A 24,494-nucleotide genomic window follows, 5' to 3' on the forward strand; every position below is an offset into this window, starting at 1 on the left:
AAATTGAACTAACATCTGTAAAATAGTGGGTAAATATGTACTTACTCTTTCTGATTTCTGACTGTGTTGCTAAGCGCACTCCGAGTTGCAGGCGGAGGTAGTGATGAAGCTACATTCCTTTTAAAAAAGTTGAAGAATATTATTACATAAATATAACTATAGTAGCATTAGTCTATAATGAATAACTGATGTAAATAATTTTAGACGCGTGCAATAAGCCTATATGCGTGTCAATGGGCCATTACCGGAGAGGCACACCGCAAACATTAGCCTAACACATTTGTGCACTTCATTAACTAGGTATATTTACACATTTCAGCACATTTACACACATTTACAACTGATATTTGCGAGCATGCATCGTTAATGATAATGAGGCAGCATTTATATAGTCAAAATATAATCTAAACACCTAGGCCTACTTTCTAAAATAATTTCTAAATTCTATCTTTCATACATAATGATCTAAACATATCATTTAGGCTACACATACAAATACAAATTTCCTAACCAAGGGGTGTAGCATATGTACACAAAAAAACAAAACAAAACATTTTTGACGTTGAAATGGTACGAGATATTAAATTCATGGTATAGATATGCACTTTCTTTAGATCGTGTTGAATATAGGTAGATATCAAATGTCAATACTCTGGATGGCAAGTCCACCCAGTATAATATGTAAGCTCATGTTTTGAATAGCTTGTCAACTAATGCAAGTAAGAATAAATACTTACTCATTCGAAATTCTATCCACGGCTGGACAAAATACAAACGGTCGTCATCAGAGTAGTCGCGCTCCTCTTCTGATGAAAATCTGAACTCTTCGTCGCTAGTATCCAGGACGAACTTCCGCACCGGTGTACCGTGTCATCTTCCCAACGCGCAGGTGACGAAATGATGAAACTTGAAGCGTTTAATGCATTTGCTTGGGGGCGTTTACCTGTTTTGCATAGATGGCTTAGCACATTATCTTGTGAATAGCGCGCTCCGTGAGTAGGCGTGAACAAATTAAAGTCAATGAGCTCGTAATGAGCTCGACTGGAGTCGCTCTCTTTTTATACAGATTACAGAAGCTGATAATATTTGTTTTTTATAGAAATGACTTCATTTAAAAGATGCGATCTCAAGCTTTATGCCCGTGGGTCTGTTTGCCTGTTTGACTGAATTTTCGCGGAGTTATAGATCATTTTCGAACGCGTTTCAAATGGGAGTTTACTGACAGAGAGAAGGCAGAAATCGCATCATGTTAAAGTTTCTTTATTTGTCAAAAAGCAAAACACTTTATTTTTATTGTGAGTATACAGAAAAAAAATAGAAACTGAACAGGATCGATTGATGTATAACACGAAAATTAAAGATCAAAATTAACAGAGCATTTTGTTTATTTTTCATTGCTAAAAAAAAAAACGAGCAAAACGCGCCGGCGCGTTTTTGGTCCCCAGAGGGTTAATAAAATAGCAAAACATATTTACAAGATAGATGTAAGCAAAATCTTAAATGGTCAATATAAGTCTTCTTCTAAATATATCTTTTGTCCTTGCATTGTGGCTCAGTCAGTGTCACACCTGAATGAATGGCTAATTATGCAGAGTGGGTGGGACTCAGGTGTAAACCACTCCTCGTTCACGCCCCCCTCGCATATTGGCTTTCCAAGCAAAACCTGTTTTACATCAATTTATATCAATGTATTGTTTTATGTGAACGATAAAGCAAGACTATTTTCACATAATTTTGAAGCCAGAACTCGAAGGAACAACATCCATTTGTCAAATTGACATATATTTATTATGAGTTTTGTGGTCTTATTTCAGCAACTTTCATTTTTATTTTTTTCAATAACCACGCATAAACATTATTCTCTTAAAAATTAAAAAATATACATGCATGGTGATCACATATTTTGGTAGCCCTGTTTGTGCTATATAGAGTGAATTTACACCTTTGCCATTCACATGTTTATAAATAACTGAAAAAAGCACAAATGTCAGAGCATGTCAGAACACCTCCAGGGCCCAGAAAACCGCTCAGACTCCAGAGGGTTAAAACAAGACTTCTCAGTAATTCTGAAGATATTACTATAAATTACAGCAACACCTCCCCCTTTGCCTTTCAGACGAGGTTCATGTTTATAACAGTAATCTTGCGGGGTGGACTCATTTAAAGTAATATAATTGTCTGGTTTTAGCCAGGTTTCTGTCAAACACAGCACATCTAGGTTATAGTCTGTAATCATATCATTAACAATAAGTGCTTTTGAAGTAAGGGATCGAATATTCAGCAACCCGAGCTTTATCATTTGTTCATCTGTGTTATATCTGTTTTTTATTTGTTGAACATCAATTAAATTTTTACCCTTGAATGGGTTTAGGAGTTTTTTGTATGTCCTAATTCGGGGAACAGACAGGGTCTCTATATGATGATATCTAGGTGAAAGAGGCTCTATGTGATGGGATTTATGTGATGGGGAAAAAAATGAATAAGCTTGAGATTAATGATATTATAATTGATGATCAAAAAGAAACTCAGAATGAAATTTGTCTTTTCTATCGTAACCTTTATAAATCTATCTTATAAAAAGGCGGATTGTGATTCTGTATTTGAAAATATTAAAGATATCCAAAAACTAAATGATGGTGACAAATACCTAACTGATGATAAGTCGACTTTAGTGGAAATTGGTTTGGCATTAAAACAAATGAAAAACGGCAAATCACCAGGTATTGACGGTTTAACAATAGAATTTTTGGTAACACTTTACAATAAGGTTCATTAGTTAATGTATTAACTAACATGAACTAACAATGAGCAATAAATTTGTTACAGTATTTATTAATCTTTGTTAATGTTAGTTAATAATACAGCTGTTCTTGTTAGTTCACAGTGGGTCTAAAAAGAGAAAAATACTGTTAGGAAATTATTGTTAAAATGTATAGGCATTTTAAGATAGAAATCATTTACCTGTTGAGAGTATGTTGACACAGCCTGGCAAGCCAGACCTACATCAAGATGTTGGGTAGGGCTGGGCGATATATCAATATAAAAAATATATCGATATATTTTTGAAATGCGATATGGAATTAGGCCATATCACATATATCGATATAGTTCAAATTTGCGCTGTGATCCTTGCTCCCCGCGCCCCCGCTCCTCCTTTTCCACTCTGCGTGCGTGTTTAGAGCATGTTATATTATGAGAGGCGAATCATGACTACTTCAGAAAACCCAGCACAATAGGAACTACCAGGCAGTGACATAAGTGTACGCTGAAATAAAGTTTTTCACCTCAGAAAAACGGACTTTCTTGTCCTGTCAGCCGTTATCCTGTGCTCGTAGCGCACACTCTTGAATTGCACGCGCAAATGCGGCGGCGCGCGCTGTATCGCCTCACTGTATATATAAAGTGCAAAAGAAACTACGAGCATGCAACGCCGTTACGTTGTAAATTACACAAAATAAAAGTAATGCAGGTATGATTTTCATTCTATTCACCAGGAACAGTTTAGTTATTGTTAATATTGTGTATTCACCATGGTAACTGTCGTTTCCATTATAACCCCAAAATGCCACTATTTTTCTTTGTGTTATTTTTTATATTTTTAAATGACTGTAGTGGCTCATACCACCATTGTATTAACAAAAACTAGTTTGGGACTGCTATTTAATAGCTTTAGCATAGGCCTAATGTTTATTTATTAGTACTAGTCTTTACTATTAGTCATATTATTACAATTTATGTTAAGTAAAGGGGAAAAGTACTTGTGTGTGTTAACAAATTTTGTGTAAACGTGTTATAATTTGCTTATATATATATATATATATATGTGTGTATGTGTGTGTGTGTGTATATATATATATATATATATATATATATATATATATATATATATATATATATATATGTGTATGTATATGTATGTATATATGTATGTATGTGTATATATAGGCAATACATATAGGCATAACATGTTTACACTAAATTTGTTTATATATTCAATGTAAACTTTGATAATCATAATTAATAAATCGCAATTACAATTCGAAGGGAATAATTGGCAATTATGATTTTTGTCATAATCGTGCAGCCCTAGGTGAAGAAACCTGTTTATTATTTATTCATTTGTTCACTGAAATAGCTGGTTTCAATAAAACTACTTGTGACATGTCATATTTGGCTTTGACTTTGACTGAACGTTTGCTCTCACTTTGCGGAAAAAATATCGGGATATATATCGTATATCGATATTCAGCCTAAATATATCGGGATATGACTTTTGGCCCATATCGCCCAGCCCTAATGTTGACCACCATAATGTAATACATAGACCATTATGTAATACATACATAATGTACACCATAGACACGCTCAATCCGAGGGGCGGGATAAACGGCTGTCTTTTAAATTCCCTCTGCACGCAATTGGACAGCGCTTCAACCAACCAGAGTGTTTTCCCAAAAGCGGAGCTAGTTGATAGATTCAACTTTTGCCATATCTGGCCGGCAAAACTACGAACACATCTTCCTTTTTTTAAGAATGACTTAAGTGCCGTTCTATGCTCTTTTCTCAAAGAAAAACCTAACTCCAAGTCCTCCAGAGTCGCGGACAAAGCCGATTTGAAAGACTGTTCTCCAGCAGCTCCGCCATTCTTTGTTTTCAAGTGGCAGGTAACCGTCGCATCTCTGTCGTCATTATGTTAAGCCCGTCCCGCCTACTCTATACACGACGTGATTGGCCTGACCCAATTTAGGTTTTTGCAGCTCGAAAGTCAATGGAGAGTTGCTAGACTGCCCTGGCTGCAAAATACAGTACATTTCGCTGCCGCTAGGGTGCGTCCAGATTTCTAGGCTAATGTTGACAGTCTTGTATAGTTGAGCTCCAGAAAATCAGTAATGAGGTGGCTTTGACAGTTACAGATTTGAAAAACAAAAAGGTGGGCATAAAGAATCCTAAACTCTAACACAAAGAACCATTTCAGCATATAAATGGTTCTTCAGGATGATACGGTTCTAAATAGAACTGTTACTGCGTGTAAAGAACCTTTAAAGGGGTCATCGGATGCAAAATTCACTTTTATATGGTGTTTGCATATAAATGTGTCTTTGCAGTGTGTGGACACAACCACCATATGAGAAATGAGAAAATGTGAAAATGAGAAAAAAAAATGTTTAGAGTGTACTTTTATAATTTAAATTTTGCGTGGAATCATACAAGGTTGTCCAATTTCTTAAAAATTGTTTATACTGTGCTCTTAAATGCTAGCTTACTTAATTGTCAACCATTCTCAATTAAAAGGAATAACCATTTTTGATTTTGAGTATCGAATTAGTCAATTTGCTGATGACACAGTAATTTTTTTTAAGAGACAAATCTATAATTGAGAGAGCCTTGAACATTATTTCAGTTTTTTTCAAGAGCATTGGGCCTATGCTTTTAAAAAAAGTGAACTGTCACCTCTATTCATTTGAGGAAAGTATAGAATCCATTCTGGTTAAATCTGAAGTGAAATAACTTGGTTTAATAATATCTAAAGATTCAAATACAAGAGTACTAGTAGTGAAAATGAAAAATAAAATACAAATCTCTTAATCACTGGCTTCATCTGTCTATTATGTGCAGAATCCTTTTGACCAAAGCAGAAGGCATATTTAAGCTTAAATTTTTGCTTAAATGTGATTTTGAGATTTCTTAATTGCCTATTAAGCTTTCACATTTCCACAAGCAGAAATTGCACTACTGGAAAATATTTACCCACAAATTCACACCTCATGGCTCCACCCTGTGGAATAATAGGACCATTACAATAAATAGGAAGACATTATTCAAACCAGTGTTTCGAGAAAAAAAGTTTTGTATGTTGTTGATTTGATAGATGAAGCTGGCCAATTTATTCAATATAATTTATTCATGGATAAATTTGTGATAAAATGTCCCTTTAGAGAATTTAACCCTCTACGACATTGGTTCCCAACCTGGGGTCCGCGCCCCCCTTAGGGGGGCGCCAGAGTTCACAGGGGGGGCACGGGAGCGAATATGCTTTGAGGTGAATTTCAATTACAATTTCGTTATTTCAAATGTATAGGCGCGTTGCGCGTGGCAAGCGCGCTCATAATGTTAGAGACGCCGGCGAGACCACAACATTGCCCAACATCAAATGGCAAACGTAATGCAAGCGGAACGAAACTGCTCGTTATTGTGTGGTTGAAGGACCGTTTATCAGTTTGGACCAAAGCAGCGCGAGCCGATCGCGATCATGCGACACTGTTACTAGGCTACACAGCGATAATAAGAGATCCAGTAAATAAACCATTTCAATTCGCCACTGAAGTAATAACATAGCTCTGCGAGATCTAGTGACAAACATTCACATTTCTCCGTTATTAACGGATCAAACAGCGCTGACGTGGAAACCTGGAAGAAACCGTGTCCACAGATCAGCAACATTCACCATGGATTTACTGTAGTAACACTAACTGCACCCATGGAAGTTTGACAGGAATAGGCTATAATGCCTTCAAGTAACATTACGTCGGTTTTTATTTTTACATTATGAATACAATTGCTGCCCTCAAATGTTAATCTGAAATAAAATAAACCTTTGTTTATAACTACAACAATATTACATTTAATTTTTTCCAAGGAGCTGTTTTGTTTTATATGCTCATAAGAAGAGTGAATTATTGCTCTAGAATTGCTCAAAGTAAAAAAAAAAATCATACTTTATGATGTTAGTTTTAATAAAAAAAAAAGAATAACAAAAATGAAATCAATGAAATTTCTCTGGCATTTCTTTCTTTTTGCTGTATCAAAAACGTACCGAAACGTATCGAACCGTGACACAAGTGTATCATATCGAACCGAATCGTGAATTTTGTGAACCGTTACACCCCTAATATATATATATATATATATATATATATATATATATATATATATATATATATATATATATATATATATATATATATATATATAGGGGGGGGGGGGCCACGGATTGTTAAATATGTACATAGGGGGGGCCCCAAGGAAAAAGGTTGGGAACCACTGCTCTACGACATCTATTTCACCTATGTATTCAAGACTGTGTGTGTGTGTGTGTATATATATACACTGCTCAAAAAAATAAAGGGAACACTTTTTAATCAGAGAATCGCATCAAGTCAGTTAAACTCCTGGGATATTGATCTGGTCAGTTAAGTAACAGAGGGGGTTGGTAATCAGTTTCAGCTGCTTTAGTGTTAATGACATTAACTTATGCACTAGATGGGCAACAGTGAGACAACCCCCAAAACAGGAATGGTTTTACAGGTGGAGGCCACTGACATTTTTTTCCCTACTCATCTTTTCGGACTGTTTTTCACCAGTTTTGCATTTGGCTAGGGTCAGTGTCACTACTGGTAGCATGAGGCAATACCTGGACCCTACAGAGGTTGCGCAGGCAGTCCAGCTCCTTCAGGATGGCTCATCAATACGTGCCATTGCCAGAAGGTTTGCTGTGTCTCCCAGCACAGTCTCAAGAGCATGGAGGAGATTCCAGGAAGACAGACAGCTACTCTAGGAGAGCTGGACAGGGCCGTAGAAGGTCCTTAACACTAGAAGTCCCAGAGATTTGTAACCCTCCTTTAGCCAAGTGGATGCTAACTGGCTAGTCTTTTGGCTATCATTAGCATCAATTCATGTGTAAATGTGGTCATTACCTGAGCAATCTGCAGGGGGGTTGGGGGGTGTGTGTGAATGGTTGCTGGTGGCTTGTTTGTATGTGTGGGGGAGGGAGGGCTGTTAAAAGCAGAGAACTTGATTGACCATGTCTCACATTGGCATGTAAGGTCTTGCCCAGGTGTAAACAGGTATGAATTAGCACATCTAATTGCATGCAGCTTGCTCTCAAATGAGAGGTAATTCCTTTTGTGCTGAGGTGGATAAAATCTCACTGCACATAGCCTACTACTTCAGTGCCCTCAAGAATTCTGTGGTGTACGAACCTCCTCTCCAAGAAAAGAAAATGCAGAGAAGACTCACCACTCGGCAGGCCTTGGAAATTATCCTGAGTGAAGTAAACCCTTGTGACTCAGATGGAGAAGACATAGAACTACAGCCGGATTCGGACTCAGAGCTGTCTGATCTGTCTTCAGGTTAAGTTTCATTTCATATTATTTCCTATTTCATTTCAAACCAGTAAGTGGAAAACACCAAAAAAGCAGAGTGGAGTGACATAAATATTTACTCTGCCTTTTTTGTATTGTCCACTTTTTTGTTTGTACTACTTAGCAGACATTCACTGCCATCTGAAGTGCAAAACATTATTAGTTGTTTCTTTGCTTTAGTTGTATCTTTTTATTTAGGAAGATATTTCAGACATTATTTCGATACAGAGAAGGAGATACTGGAATTATTATTAGTATCTATGCATGCATTTGTGATATCATTTGACTTTTCCATTGCTCACAATTTGAATTTGTTCACACTGCAGATGAGGAGACTGCTCCTCAACCAAAAAAGAGAGCCCGTTTGGGGACTGACCTGACAGAGACAGCGAAAGATGGCACAGTCTGGCGTGAAGAACAGGTGGGGATGCGTCTCCCTTTCACCCCAATCAAAGCGTACGCTGCAGATGGAGAGCCAACGGCTAAGGCCAGGAAAAGTATCTCGAGTCGCCTTCAGAGCTTCCTGTGTTTCATCACTCTTGACATGCTTCATAGCATTCAAGAATGGACTATTCAACATGCACAGGAAACGGAGCATGTTCATTGGTTCATGGCCCTCCCTGAACTAATGGCATTTATTGCAATTGTCATCTTGCGGGGGCTTACCAAGGTTCCATCACTACGTGACTGCTGGTCATCAAACCTGGGAAACCCACATATCATTGGAACAATGCCGCGAAACCGCTTCCAAGACATCATGCGACACCTACGCTTTGATGACAGGTCCACCCGGAGGGATCGAGCAAAGACTGATAAGTTTGCTGCAATTTCCAGTGTGTGGGGATCATTTGTCACCAATTGCATCACGTCCTACAACCCTGGTCTACATATCACCGTTGATGAACAGCTTTTCCCATCAAAGACTCGCTGCTGTTTCCTGCAGTATATTGCAACTAAACCTGACAAGTTTGGGATCAAGTTTTGGGTGGCTTGCGACCTAAAATCCAAGTACATTTGTAATGTCCTCCCATATCTTGGCAAGGACCCTAGTCGTCCCAGTGGAGAGAGACTGTCTGAAAATGTAGTGATGAGGCTGATGGAACCATTCCTAGACAAGGGCAGAAATGTTACCACGGACAATTTCTTCTTAATAAAATAAACAATAAACTTCTTAGCCGGAAAACCACCATCCTCGGCACAGTCAACAAGATTCGCCGGGAAATCCCTCAATCCGCTAGACACACAGATCGCAATGAATTCACCACTCAGGTATGTTGCAGGTCTTTTGTGGTTCTATGTTTGTGTTTCTAATTTTTAGAATCAACACCGCCAAGTGTGTCATTGTGTGTAAAAGTGCTATGAAAATAACAATTTATCTTATTTATTAGGTGTTTTCAACCACTGCTGCTACGCTGACGGCATATGCGCCCAAACGGAAGAAGACCGTCTACATTCTTAGCAGCATGCACAGCGTGATTCAGACTGATAATACCACCAAAAGGAAGCCAAACACTGTCACCCTTTACAACACCACAAAGTGCGGCGTGGATGTGATGGACCAGATGGTGCAGGAGTACACTGTCCGCACAGGGACACGGCGCTGGCCAGTTGCCGTGTTCTATAACATGATTGACATGGCAGCACTGAATGCACATGTGCTGTATCAAGCATGCACCGGAAGGCAGGAAAGACGGGTGGACTTCCTGGTGGAGCTTGCAAGAGAGTTGGCTAACTCTCATATGTGTGCGAAGAAGGCAAGAAAAGAACAATTGCTTCGGACACAACCCTCCACACCTAGCCCTGGAAAAAGAGCCATGTGTCAAGTCAAACACCAATGCAAGAACAATCATGCCACTGTGCGATGTGTTCACTGCTACAGATACACATGTGGTAAATGCAGACGGGAGATACCATGGCAGTGCCAGGATTGTGAGTGATTGCTGGAATGTACTCACTCACTTTTTAATAATATTTGTAAATATGTGTACAAATGGTTGGTTTCTATTTTATTTTGTACTGTTTTTATCAAATCTCAGCAACAAAGGAAAAAAAACATGTGTGTTGATTTCTCCCTAAGATGGCAAAGTGAAACACAAGTTTCCTTGAAGTGGCTCAGCATGGCCCCACATTATTTACATAACAAAAGCAACCGTTCACAGGTGATTAAGGATATTAGCCTAAAGCCTTCCAGCCCATCGGCTGTCCTGCGGGTTTTATAGGTAGAAAAGCCAAATGGCTGCTCTCTGGGACTTCTAGTGTTAACCCATCAGCAGTACCGGTATCTGCTCCTTTGTGCGAGGAGGAACATGATGAGCACTGCCAGAGCCCTACAAAATGACCTCCAGCAGGCCACTGGTGTGAATGTCTCTGACCAAACAATCAGAAACAGACTTCATGAGGGTGGCCTGAGGGCCCAACGTCCTCGAATGGGCCCTGTGCTCACTGCCCAGCACCAGGGAGCTCGATTGGCATTTCCCATTGAACACCAGAATTGGCAGGTCCGCCACTGGTGCCCTGTGGTTTTCACAAATGAGAGCAGGTTCACCCTGAGCACGTGACAGACAGGAAAGGGTCTGGAGAAGCCGTGGAGAATGTTATGCTGCCTGTAACATCGTTCAGCATTACCGGTTTGGTGGTGGGTCAGTGATGGTCTGGGGAGGCATATCCATGGAGGGACGCACAGACCTCTGCAGGCTAGACAATGGCACCCTGACTGTCATTAGGTATCGGGATGAAATCCTTGGATCCATTGTCGGGCCTTATGATGGTGCAGTGGGTCCTGGGTTCCGCCTGGTGCACAACAATGCCCGGCCTCATGTGGCGAGAGCATGCAGGCAGTTCCTGCAGTTGTGTTTCGGTCCATCTGACATCACCTGGTTGCACCTCAGACTGTCCAGGAGCTCAGTGATGCGCTGGTCCAGATCTGGGAGGAAATACCCCAGGACACCATCCGTCGTCTCATTAGGAGCATGCCCCGACGTTGTCAGGCATGCATACAAGCACGTGGGGGCCATACAAACTACTGAGTACCATTTTGAGTTTCTGCAATAAAATTTCAGCAAAATTGACAAGCCTGCTGCATCATTTTTTCACTTAGATTTCCGGGGTGTCTTTGAATTCAATCCTCTGTAGGTTGATCATTTTCATTTCCATCAAACGATGTGGCATCCTTTCGTTCATAACACATTACCCAGTCCATATTAGTATAGATATCCAGCATGATATTTTTCCCCATTGAGATCTGATGTGTTTTCAAAGTGTTCCTTTAATTTTTTTGAGCAGTGTATATATATATATATATTATATGTGTGTGTGTATGTGTGTGTGTATATATATATATATATATAAGCAAATGGAATAACAGTAAACCCTCTTTTAACTTGTTTTAAAAATGAATATCTAAAAATGATATATCATCCATAAAATATTTCTCCAAAGATAATCAATTAGATAATCAATAAGATTTGTGAACAGGTAATGGATATCTTGAACGGTGTTGCCATGGTGAGGGATTAAAGTAATGACAAAAAAAAAGGGAAACTGGAACAGTCTCATCTTCAAAGTAGTACATTTTACACCATTTATTTCTGTATAACAAAATTACAATTAAAAAGTAAAATATATATATTTTTTATAATTAATGCATTATGTGCAAGTTAAAAAATTAAAACATCCGAAGCGTGCACATGGAAATCCACATCTCAGACAGCGTGTGAATATTACATTGAGTTCACTTTCAAATCTACTTTCAAACGGTCAAGAAAAACAACACTTGTACAGTATCAGTACATTGGATCTGTGCATTTTTCTTTTTCTAATTCTTTTGAATTAATTAACAAAAGACAAACAAAAAAAAAACCTATCCCTGTTCTTGACTGAATAACTTTTGTAACTTTTTAATTTGGATTAATCTTTATTTATTTTATACAGGGAAGATTATATGCAGTGTTATGTTACATTTGATTACTTTATTCAATTTCTGGACCTGAAAATACTGTTACATGAAAAACCTGAGAAGTACTGTTTATTTGGATCTTTGCTCTATTGTATTCATTTGTGCTATTCCTTGTAGTTTGATTATTTGTTCTTATTTTCCTTATTTTTATTTGACAGTAGTCAACTGTAGTCCTGAACATGGCACATACCAAACCGTACCGAAATTATGACCCTAAAACTGTGATACAACCCGAACCAAACATATTCTGTTTGTTTGTCTTCTGTCTGATGGTTGTCATATTCTGTTTGTTGTCTGCCTTTGTTTCTCTAATTCAGTTTCTCTGTGTGTAGAGTTCCTGTGCAAGGAATGCCCCAGGGTGCACATCCACTTCAACCGTGTGGACATAAGGGAAATTCCTGCAGAGCCCATCTTCTTCCGCAGGTGGCTACATGAAAGATTTGAAATCAAAGACAAGTGAGTATCCAAAACAGCCCCTAGTCCATCACAGTCACCAGCTACATAACTGAACACTTATTTATTTTGTTTATGGTATGTTGACAATCACTGATCACAGCAGGGTTCCCAATATCATGGAAAACTTGGAAAGGTCCTGGAAATTCATTGGTCAGAAAAAGTGTTTGGGAGGTTATTTTGAAACTGTAGCTTGTAAGAGTTACAACTAAAAGCTACATATACAGATGGCATCATTGAAACGGCTATCTCTTCTGATTAGTTTACCCAGTTCATCTTCTGTACGGTCTAAATCCCTTCCACCTAAGTAATTAACCCTCTGGGGTCTGGGCTGTTTTTGGGGCCCTTGAGATGTTCTGACATGCCCTGACATTTGTGCTTTTTTCAGTTGCTTATAAACATATTAATGGCAAAGGTGTAAATTCACTCTATAAAGCACAAACAGGGCTACCATAATATGTGAGCCATGTGTATGTACATGTTTTCATTTTTGAGAGAATAATGTTTATGCGTGGTTATTGAAACAAATAAAAAATTAAATTTCTGAAATAAGGCCACAAAACACATAGTAAATATGTGTCAATAAGACTTTTGACAAATGGATGTCCTCGCCTAGTGTTTTTTCTTCAAAATTATGTGAAAATAGTCTTGCTTTATCGTTCACATAAAACCATACATTGATTTAAATTGATGTAAAACAGGTTTTGCTTGGAAAGCCAATATGCAAGGGGGAGGAGTAGTTTACACCTTAGATTACAATGCCCCACCCACTCTGCATAATGACTCTGCATAATTAGCCATTCATTCAGGTGTGAAACTGACTGAGCCACAATGCAAGGACAAAAGATATATTTAGAAGAAGCCTTATATTGACCATTTAAGATTTTGCTTACTTCTATCTTGTAAATATGTTTTGCTATTTTATTAAAAAGGTTACAATTACAACAATAATTACAATTTCAACAATATTTCAAGTGTACTCTTTCTTTGTAAAAAAAATTATTATAGGCCTACATTTTATCTATGTATTCATTAGTTTGAATATAGCCACATTGGAACAGCTAACATCTTAGTTGATGACTTTATTTTTGACAAAAATAGTATTTTATATATAGAAATTGCTAAACAAATGCTTATTTGACGAGGCAGTATATTCTACAGTAAAAACTGTATATTTCTTAAACTTTATAAACTTTCATATTTCGCCTGACTGTAACGTTGTTTTCATGAAATATTAGGGCATATTGTTAATTTGCAGTTTAATACGTTGCTTATACAAATAGCCTACATTTTATTTCAACATATTTCAGTCGATTTTTACTCATCTCAGTATAGCAATACAGTTTGCTAAAACATCATCATTCATTCACACACGCGATTTAAATTTAAACTGTCTTTGCGAGGTGTGGTAAACAGCGCGCATCTCTGCCGTTCATTCATTCATAAACAGAAACCCACGTGAAGAAATTCACGTGATAAGGAAAAAAAAACTTACTAGTATTCCTCAGCTCGCTCCTCGATATACCCGCACTTCTGAGGGACATTTTTCATTATTATTATTCCTCACAGCGCTGCGTGTAAACAAGTAATGATCTGAATAAACTTGTTTTCTCGAGCTGATGGGGGCGTTCACAGGATTGCGCGGATTGCCTCAGCCATTTGCGTTTGAATAGCGCACGCTCTCCGTGGGCGGAGTCACATTACATCTGAATCAGCTGTAATTAGGTCGACTGGAATCGCTCTCTTTTAATACAGATTTCACAAGATGAGAATATTTGTTTTTTATATAAATTACTTCATTTAAAAGAAGAGATTTCAAGCTTCATAAAGACATATCTCACGTGCCTGTGTGAGAAGTATTCGCTGAGTTATGATTCATTTTCGGACGCGTTTCAGAATGGACTACACGGACAGAGAGAAGGCAGAACTCGCTTCGTGTTTATTTTTCTTTATTTGGCGAAAAGCACAACACTTTGTTTTTATTGTGAGTATACACAAAAATAATACACATTTAACAGAATCGATTGATGTATGAAACTTGCTTGTAAAATCAAAGTCAAAAGAGTATTTCGGGTCTCAATTCAACTGATAAGGAAAAAAGCGAGCAGATCACGCCGGCGTGATTGCCGACCTCAGAGGGTTAACATTTCTGTTGCATATTTCTTTCAAATAGGTCTTATAACATGGACTGTCTGATAGTCCCAGTTTCTTTTCAGATAGTCTGTAGTGACTATCCTTAATCAAGTTGTCCCGTTAATCACTTGGGTCTGCTGAGGGGTTAGACGCTTCCTTTGTCTTAAAAATCCATCGTCCACCAAGGCCTTGTTTATACTGTCAGTGAAATGTGACCCAATTCCGATTTTTTGCTCACATGTGACACAGATCGGATGTGTCCTATGACAGTGTAAACAGGAAAAAAACGCATGCATTCAGATATTTCCAGATTGGTTTCAGGCCTCATTCATATGTGGAAATAAATCAGATATGTGCCAATGCGACTGTCATGTAAACAGGCAGATCGGATTTTCTGAGGCATTAGGCTATCTCCGCGGTTTAATGACGAGAGCAACTCCGACGTGCATCTGCAAAGGGATGGATGGCCCGACAAAATGTGGACAAACGTTCACACAACATATCGAAGGAATGTGGACAAACATTGACACAACATATCAAAGGTTGGCTTGCTCATTCTAAAGTTTCGTACCCACTGCTCTTAAAGCTCTTGTTTGCCAAACTTCACATAGGCTATATCGCAAAGCTTGCATCAAGCATATTTCACGTTCGTCCATCTGTGCAAGAACCCACTTTAAGCATGCGCAATGTTTCAGATAGTATGGCAAGTGTAAACACATGAAGCAGATATGGGTCACAATTGAAAGAACGTGTAAACGGACGATCGAAAAAATCAGATAGAGGTAACATCAGAATTGGGCATCAAGACCTGCAGTTTAAATGAGGCCCAAGTTGCATATGCTTTTCTTGTTGTTAATTATAAAACTTGATTTACATAAAATAAACTGAGGAAATAAACGGATGTAAACTGAGAAAAGGTCATGCAAACTTAATGAAATCAAAACAACTTTTGCTGGCAAACAAACAAGGCAAGGTCTAAAGACCATGTGCTCCCAGCAGGCCACACTCCTACAAGCCACGCTTAGGCCTTTAAGCTTCTCCTGTCCTGCAGAGGGTGCACTTCTCAAGAAAACAAAGATTAACACAATTATCCTTCAAATAAGGCAAATAAATGGCTCCTACATAGTCCACAAAAACAATGTACTGGAAAAAAAAGAAATTGTTTATAGAGGCTTTGTGTGTCAGATCCAGTGTCATATTTACGCTCCTTTAAAACTGCAGCGAAACGCTTACAGGAATGGGAAAGAAGGTTCAATAGGACTTTATTAATCTGTATTGTGCAATACTGTACATCAAGTTAAAGCTAGGGTAGGTAATCCTGTTCAGAAACACTTTTTTTTATACTGGGTGAAATGGTCCTTCCATCCTGAGAGTAGTCAATACATTATGTGTTCAGAAAAAGGAATGAAAACAATCAGACCTCTGTAGCAGCTGCAGGACAGTAAAAACTCTGACCAATCACTGCCACTCGGTCCGAGTGTAAAGAACCAATCAGATGCCTTCAGAGCCAGGAGGAGTGTCTTAGCAGTGTCAATCAAGTTCGCGTACGCGCTGATCGCCCCTCTCTTGCACAGCGCGTACCGTCATTCAAAATCAAGATTGCCGGTGTGCCGAGCAGCTGTGCTAATGGCGGACAAACAACCAAAACTACCAATTTCTCGAGTGGAACCTGCTCATACAACAAAGACAGGTAAACGGAAAAAGACCGATGACGATAAACAAGCCCGTCGGAGCCCATTGACTCAGTGTTAAAACTCTAGCCGCATAACATACAGATAAAATGTCTCGCACTGTGCAAAGCAACAATTGAAACCTGCTAATTCACTGGCTTGTCATGTTGCTAAAATAATGTACTAGCAAACCTTATTTAGCATTACATATCGCTAGAATAATTATTTACATAGCCTACTGCAACGTTAGTTACCGTTATATTATCTTACTGGCTATTTATAACTCATAGAAAGAGTGCAACGTTATAAAGTTACATTACATGTGATTCTGACATGATGCTACATGCACTGCGCTCCTTCCTCTCCGCTTGTCTCAGGTAAATAATGCGTCTTCGGTCGGAGTCGCGCGTTCATGTGTTTTGGGGGCGTGGCTTTGAAAGGACCCCAGAAGGGAGAGGGTGGACTGAATGGAAATAATGAGCTGTCTTTAAAACAGTCGTTAGAGGTCTACATACACTCGATTTTTATACTTTCTTTTTCAGAATACTTACATTTTAATTATGTATTGATATATACATAAAGTTTAAACAAATTTGAAAAATAAGTTTTTTAGACCATTCTTACCTACCCCAGCTTTAAGTTAAAAATTTAAAAAAAAAAGGCTTACCTTTGCAAGTTAATAGCACATTACACTGTGTGTCATGTCATTACTAAATGCACCCAATTGTCAAGAAAAGCTTACCCAAATTGGGCGGAGTCAAGTCACCTTTACTTATGTAGCACTTTATAAAATGCCGAAAGTTTCAAAGGGGCTTTACAGTGATAACAGAAATTATGCATTTTGGCTGTGGTTCAGCTGAAGTCAGTTCAGAGTTGATTCAGTTCTGTTGTAAAGACCTTCAATTATTAAATTAGTTAATTTCATCTATAAAGCAGTTCTGCAAAAAATTGTCATCGTCCAGCTCAGTTCAGTTCTTATACAACCGCGTCAGATCAGTAATATTGTTGAATATTAAGTGTCCCTGTGGTAGATTTTCCCCTACGCACCTGACTTAAGTTTACGTGGGGCGTCTACAGTCGACCCTTTATAAAATTATACTCTGGTGAATTCACATCTGACCGTATTGGTTGACGCTTAAGAGTAGCTATTCTGACCGCATAAAATGCCTAAGAATTATAGTTACCTGACCGCAATCTAACCCCGCCTAAGAGTTTCACACTGAGTCGAACAACGTCTCGTTCCTTTTTGAACACTATCACTTGGGAATAAGGTCTCTAGTGTTCCACTAACCTGCTGTGCAGCATTAACTAGACAGACTCCAGACAATGCCTTCGAATGTGCTTTAATCACAGCCAGAGGATCTCAGACTAATTTCAGAGAGAATCCCATCAGCAAAAAGAATACAACAGTTTTTATAGAATAGTCAGTCAAGTCAAGTCATCTTCATTTATATAGTGCTTTTAACAATGTAGATTGTTTCAAAGCAGCTTTACAGAGATAAACTTATAATTTAAGGTAACAGAGATTGTTTTGGCTTTATAGCGGTTCTTTAACCCTCTGGGGACCAAAAACGCGCCCGCGCATTTTGCTCGGTTTTTTTTTTAGCAATGTAAAATAAACACTAAATGCTGTGTTAATTTTGATCTTTCATTTTCGTGTAATACATCAATCGATCCTGTTCAGTTTCTATTTTTTTTCTGTATAGGCCTACTCACAATAAAAATAAAGTGTTTTGCTTTTTGCCAAATAAAGAAAAATTAACATGATGCGATTTCTGCTCTCTCTCTGTCAGTAAACTCCAGTTTGAAACACGTTCGAAAATGATCTATAACTCCGAAAATTCAGTCAAACAGGCAAACTAACCCACGGGCATAAAGCTTGAGATCGCATCTTTTAAATGAGGTAATTTATATAAAAAACAAATATTTTCAGCTTGTGAAATCTGTATTAAAAGAGAACGATTCCAGTCGAGCTCATTACGAGCTCATTCAAAAGTAATGTGACCACTCCCCGGAGAGCGCGTGCTATTCAAACGCAAATTCTGAGAACCATTTCAGACCTGTGAAACGCCCACATCAGCTGTAAACAAAGCGCCGCGAGTGAGGCATGATATAGCCTACCTTATGGAGAAAAGTTTCCTCAGAACAGTGCTGATATGAGGAGCAATAGATCCCGCTGAGGAGTGAGGTAGGCTGTTATCTTTTCTCAAGTGTTAATGTGGAATAACGTTATGAAATAACGTTAGTGTAGGCCTATGTAAACCGCAAAAAGATGAATCGCGTTTCTATAATATTTCTGTGAGATGAATGAAGGGTACATATTTGTAAAGACTGTTTAGCCTAAATATGAATCGCGCGTCTGTGTGTGAAAGAATAAAGTGCTTTGCTATAGCCTACTGAGATGAGTAAAAATCGACTGAAATATGTTGAAATAAAATGTATTTGTAAGCAACGTATTAAACTGCAAATTAACATTTATATGCCCTAATATTTCATAAAAACAACGTTACAGTCAGGCGAAGTATGAAAGACAACATTTTGTTGACTAGATTTGGGTGCAGTTTTTACTGTAGAATATACTGCCACATCAAATAAGCTTTTGTTTAGCAATTTCTGCTCATATATATATATATATATATATATATATATATATATATATATATATATATATATATATATATATATATATATATATATATATATTAGAGGTGGGCATAGATTAATTTTTTTAATCTAGATTAATCTAGATTAATTTTGAAATTAATCTAGATTAATCTAGATTAAAATGGCTCATTTTAATTCTTGTCGAAGGCATTCAGAATATGTGTGCTACCAAAATAATGACTATAAAAGTAAGTCTTTGAGAACGGGTTTCTCAAGCCAGGTGGCGCATTAGACCAGGGGCTCATCTCCTGTTTCCAAAATGCATCACAAACTGCTTGAGAAAGCTGTTCTACTCATAGACTGTAAAAGGTTACTACTGTACTGTTACCGTCCGTCTTTCTCATTAGGTAGGCCTATTTCTCATTAGTCAGGCAACATTAGGTAGGCCTATGTTATTATCAACTACTATAGGCTATCAATTAGGGATGGGCGATATGGCCTAAAATCCATATTGTGATATACATTGCAGCCTCTTGCGATAACGATATTATAATAAAACCATTTCAGAACAGGTTACACAGACCCTGCTAAACAACTGCTAAATGTTTTTTTTTTTTTGAAAGGGTGTATGTAGTTTTGAGAACATATATTGTGCAAAACTGTAAGTATACAACATAATTTTGCAGATAAATAAAATTTAAGTACACTAGCTGCAGAGACTTAAGTAGGTCTAATGTTTATTATGGCTTGGAGCTTATGAAACCCCAAATTTAAAATTAGAATATTGTCTAACCGATGTCTTTTCAGTTAAAAAGAAACACAACAACGATTCTTAAAATCGGGCGCTTTTAATAAAAAGAGATTATGTGCTAGTACACCACTCACTAAGATATATTGGGAATAATACGCGCGCGCTGGTATTCAGTGATATGTCTCGTTTTGAATTTGAGGTGGTAGAACGGATTAGTCGTGTGTTAACTTACCGAACTGTTACACCACACAGTCTACGTCGGACGGCTTAAATCCGAACCAAGTCCAAATAATGGATGTTCCACCGATCTTTTACACCAGCTTTCACTTTCAGCCGTGTTTACTTAAGATGACGACGAATATGATGCGTTCCAGCCGGGTGTTCCTCGCGGCCGCGGGTATTGCGTCATCATAGCTTGTGTAGCTTGAGCCAGCTCCCAACCCAATTTGGAGAATAGATTAACGGCGATATTTTTTTTATCGCGCGATAAGAGTCTCGCGTTAACGCAGCGCGTTAACGCCGATAACGGCCCACCACTAATATATATATATATATATATATATATATATATATAAATACTATTTTTGTCAAAAATAAAGTCATAGACTAAGATGTTAGATGTTCCAATGTTGGCTATATTCAAACTAATGAATACATATGATAAAATGTAGGCCTATAATCTTTTTTTTTTTTACAAAGAAAGAGTACACTTGAAATATTGTTGAAATTGTAATTATTGTTGTAATTGTAACCTTTTTAATAAAATAGCAAAACATATTTACAAGATAGATGTAAGCGAAATCTTAAATGGTCAATATAAGTCTTCTAAATATATCTTTTGTCCTTGCATTGTGGCTCAGTCAGTGTCACACCTGAATGAATGGCTCATTATGCAGAGTGGGTGGGACATTGTATTCTCAGGTGTAAACCACTCCTCGTTCACGCCCCCCTCGCATATTGGCTTTCCAAGTAAAACCTGTTTTACATCAATTTAAATCAATGTATTGTTTTATGTGAACGATAAAGCAAGACTATTTTCACATAATTTTGAAGCCAGAACTCGAAGGAACAACATCCATTAGTCAAAAGTCTTGTGGACACATATTTAATATGTGATTTGTGGTCTTATTTCAGCAACTTTCATTTTTATTTTTTCCAATAACCACGCATAAACATTATTCTCTTAAAAATACAAACATCTACATACACGTTGCTTTCATATTATGGTAGCCCTGTTTGTGCTATATAGAGTGAATTTACACCTTTGCCATTAACATGTTTATAAATAACTGAAAAAAGCACAAATGTCAAGGCATGTCAGAACATCTCAAGGGCCCCAAAAACACCTTGGTCCCCAGAGGGTTAATAAAGTTATTTTCCAGCTAAAGTTAGTTTTGATTGATTCGCTTCCGTCGCAATGATCATTTGTTATTAAATTAGGGGCCGCTAGGCCACCATTCTCTCTACACAGACTTTAAACTGGTCCGCACCTGTGATAAACGCTGATGGCGTTCACATGCGCATTAAGAATTGGTTCTATAGTTATGTGCGTTTGAATATATGTGCGCAGGTTTGGAATTCCCTACAGACCAAGCCTAAACAAAGTACTGGTCTTTCCTTATAAATTTTGATACAGAATTTTATTTTATTTTATCACTTCGGTGTAGGTACGCGAAACGAAATTCCCGAAAATGCTTTATCTGGAGTGGTAAAGGGATCCTCCATAGGGAGAGACTAGTTGGCACTTCAGCACTGCGTTTTCATCGGTCCAGGCGAAGGTCCCTCGTCAGATCTGGATACGGCCTGGATCCGGCAGGCTGCGGGAAAACCTCGGGATAAACAAAGACACTAAAATTAGCGTAGATGCCATTCTTCTTATGATGTAATGAGTACATCAGGATTTATGGGAAGTGTTCCCGGTTCCATCTGACCTAATCTATGCAGCCTAACATTGAATTATAGAAGTCTATAATGTGTTGTGTATGCTAGGTCAAAGAGATGTGTCTTTAATCTTGCTTTGAACTGACAGAGTGTGTCTGCTTCCCGGACAATGGTAGGAAGACTGTTCCAAAGTTTTGGTGCTAAATAGGAAAAGGATCTACCGCCAGCAGTTGATTTTGATATTCTAGGTATTATTAACTGGCCGGAATTTTGAGATCGCAGGGTTCCAGACTGTGACCAAAATGGTTGCATATGTGACCATTTTTTGCGCATGTGCGAGTAAAAATTTTATGTGGTCGCATTTGTGCGAGTGCATGGTCATGTAGCCTACTACTCAGTTAAATTCACGCATGAATTTTCCTGCATTGAACTTGTTTTAGCGCCCGCCAAAGTGAATTTTTGTCCCGCCAAAGTCTTATTTGATCGGTGAGTAATGTAGATGTAATGTAATGCTGCGCTTGTGACAGGGTGCATGTTTAACTGAAAGAACGAGGAGAGAGAGAGAGAGAGAGCCGGTTCGCGCGTGCGCACTCTCTCTCTTCGGAGCCAGGCGAAAGTGTAAACAAGACTTCACCGTCTCCAAACTAAGCGCTCTCTTGCTCTCTCTCCCTCGCACATATTAATCAAAATAAATCGACACGGTGGTAAAAGGTCGGAAGACCAAAGTATCATGTGGAGCATTCGGAGATTTTTTTTTTTTTTCCTGAATAACCGCTGGGTGTGAATTGTGCTAAATAAGTTGCCTTATCTTCTCTGAAAAGCGTTCTGGACATTCAGCTGACATAAAACAACACTTTAATTAAACGGGGGGAAAAAAACTATCCAGTGATGAAATGTTTTCTGTGTTGACAAATCTTGGATGTCCATGTCCTAACTGCTGGGATAATCACACAACGCGCATGACACGTCCAATTCGCGAACTAATGACTCCTTTGAACCGATTAATTTTAATGAATGGTTAAAACAACTGATCTTTCCAACAGTGAACTCAGGAGACGTCTGAATCGGTGTATAACTAATCAGTAACACTTTACAATAAGGTTCTATTTATTACATAAAAAGTACAGTTTGCTTACTCAAGCTTAAGCTTTAAAATAAATAAAACCATTTGTTTTTTTGAAAAGCATATGACTACATTTTTCCACACACACAGTGCTATCAAGAATCGATAAGAGAATCGTTAAAGAATCGGATCGATAAGCAGAATCGTCAGTGGCATTGATATTGATAAAATCTTATCAATTCCCATTCCTATGTGAAGACAGTAAAATTATAATCAAACATTAAAGAACATGCATGTTTTTTGTTTTTTTTTAATAGTTTTTTGAGAGTTAAAAGATTAAAACATTTTGCTAACATGAGGTCTTGTCACTGTCAGTCTTTTTACATCAGTGCAAAACTAGGGTATGCAGATTAAGACCACTATTCATCAGCATGCATTGATTAATCCCATGGCATGTAGCAAAAAAAAACAAAAGTGCGACCAAATCATATGCTGGTGCGACCAACTGAGAAAGTTGGTAGCACCAGTGCAACCAGTGGAAAAGTTAGTCTGGAGCCCTGGATCGCAATAGACGTGAAGGACTATAATGCGTTAAAGCTACACTGTGTGATTTTTACCCCCATCTAGCGGTGAAATTGTATATGACTACCCAGTGAATATTAGTTTCTGTTCCTCTCAATTCCGAGGGCGTTTTAACTCCTACGGTGGCCGTATTATTCCAAGATTAACATGGCTTCCAGTTATCGATTTCGTCCATGACAATAATAAACAATACGTCTAAAATGAATAAAACTACAGGACAGATGTCAGGAGGTAAACGTCACCCTTGGAATCGGCTATCCCAGCATAATCAGATTAGGCTAACGTTACAAAGTAAAAGCAATTAAAAATAACTAAAATGTACAGTGTCCTTTTTTTTATATAGCTTAAAAAATTGCGCCTTTAAAACTATTCATTACCTGTGATCCTCGCAGCACAGATTTATGTTACAAGGTAAACAATTCTTTTTCACCATTGACGCTAGGATGAAGTTATACTAGAGGTCGTTCTGGCGTTATGCACAACCATGCTATGGTTAGACAAGCAACTATAAAACTTTGAATTTACACAAATAGGCTGGATTACCTGCCGAGAAGAAAGCAGGCAACTTCGGCGTCCGTTTTAAAATCTTTTCTCCTCATGAGCTCTTTCCATCTGGGAAAAGTTACTCCAGTATTGACTATGGTCTTGCTGATTTGCCTGTCGCGTTGACGTTTTAATTCTCTCTTTCAAATGTGAGTAGGCTACGCACGCACGCACACACACACACACACACACACACCACACTATCTTTCAAATCTGCCGGCACTCGCGAGCTCGCAAGTAATCTCCCCCTCACATTCGTCACGGTGTCACTGAGTGAAAAACGCAAAAGGCGAAGCTTGAATTTACAGGCATGTCCCTCTTTGGCTAATGTAGTTTCAAGATGGAGGGGCAACATGGCGACCGGCATTCGAACCCCTCACCCGTATGTACTTTCAATGGCAGATTATAAACTTAAGAGAATACTTTATTACTTGAAAGAAGTAAATATACATTAATGATCACATATATTTTTGAAAGAACTAAGTGTTTTTTGCTAAGAATCAACTAAAAAAGTTACACAGTGTAGCTTTAAGAGCTCGCTCAAGTACTGCGGAGCTAAACCATTTAGTGCTTTGTAAGTAATCAGCAATATTTTAAAATGTATACGATGTTTAATAGGGAGCCAATGCAGTGTTGACAGAACCGGGCTAATATGGTCATACTTCCTGGTTCTGGTAAGAACTCGAGCTGCTGCGTTTTGGACTAGCTGTAGTTTGTT

The 24,494-nt window shown here is 38.1% G+C and overlaps 1 protein-coding gene across 2 annotated transcripts in view; it reads left to right on the top strand.

The window, feature by feature from the left end:
- The window catches only part of agpat5 (1-acylglycerol-3-phosphate O-acyltransferase 5 (lysophosphatidic acid acyltransferase, epsilon)), a 90,512-nt gene that overhangs the window by 55,177 nt on the left and 10,841 nt on the right, over positions 1–24,494 (top strand). For both annotated transcript variants that reach the window (XM_079854885.1, XM_079854884.1), the window contains one exon: positions 12,429–12,552. In XM_079854885.1, the coding sequence (XP_079711011.1) occupies positions 12,429–12,552 (124 nt within the window). The remainder of the gene's footprint in view (positions 1–12,428; positions 12,553–24,494) is intronic.

The sequence above is a fragment of the Squalius cephalus genome (genome assembly GCF_949319135.1).
Source record: "Squalius cephalus genome assembly, chromosome: 21".
In the NCBI taxonomy this organism is placed as follows: Eukaryota; Metazoa; Chordata; class Actinopteri; order Cypriniformes; family Leuciscidae; genus Squalius; species Squalius cephalus.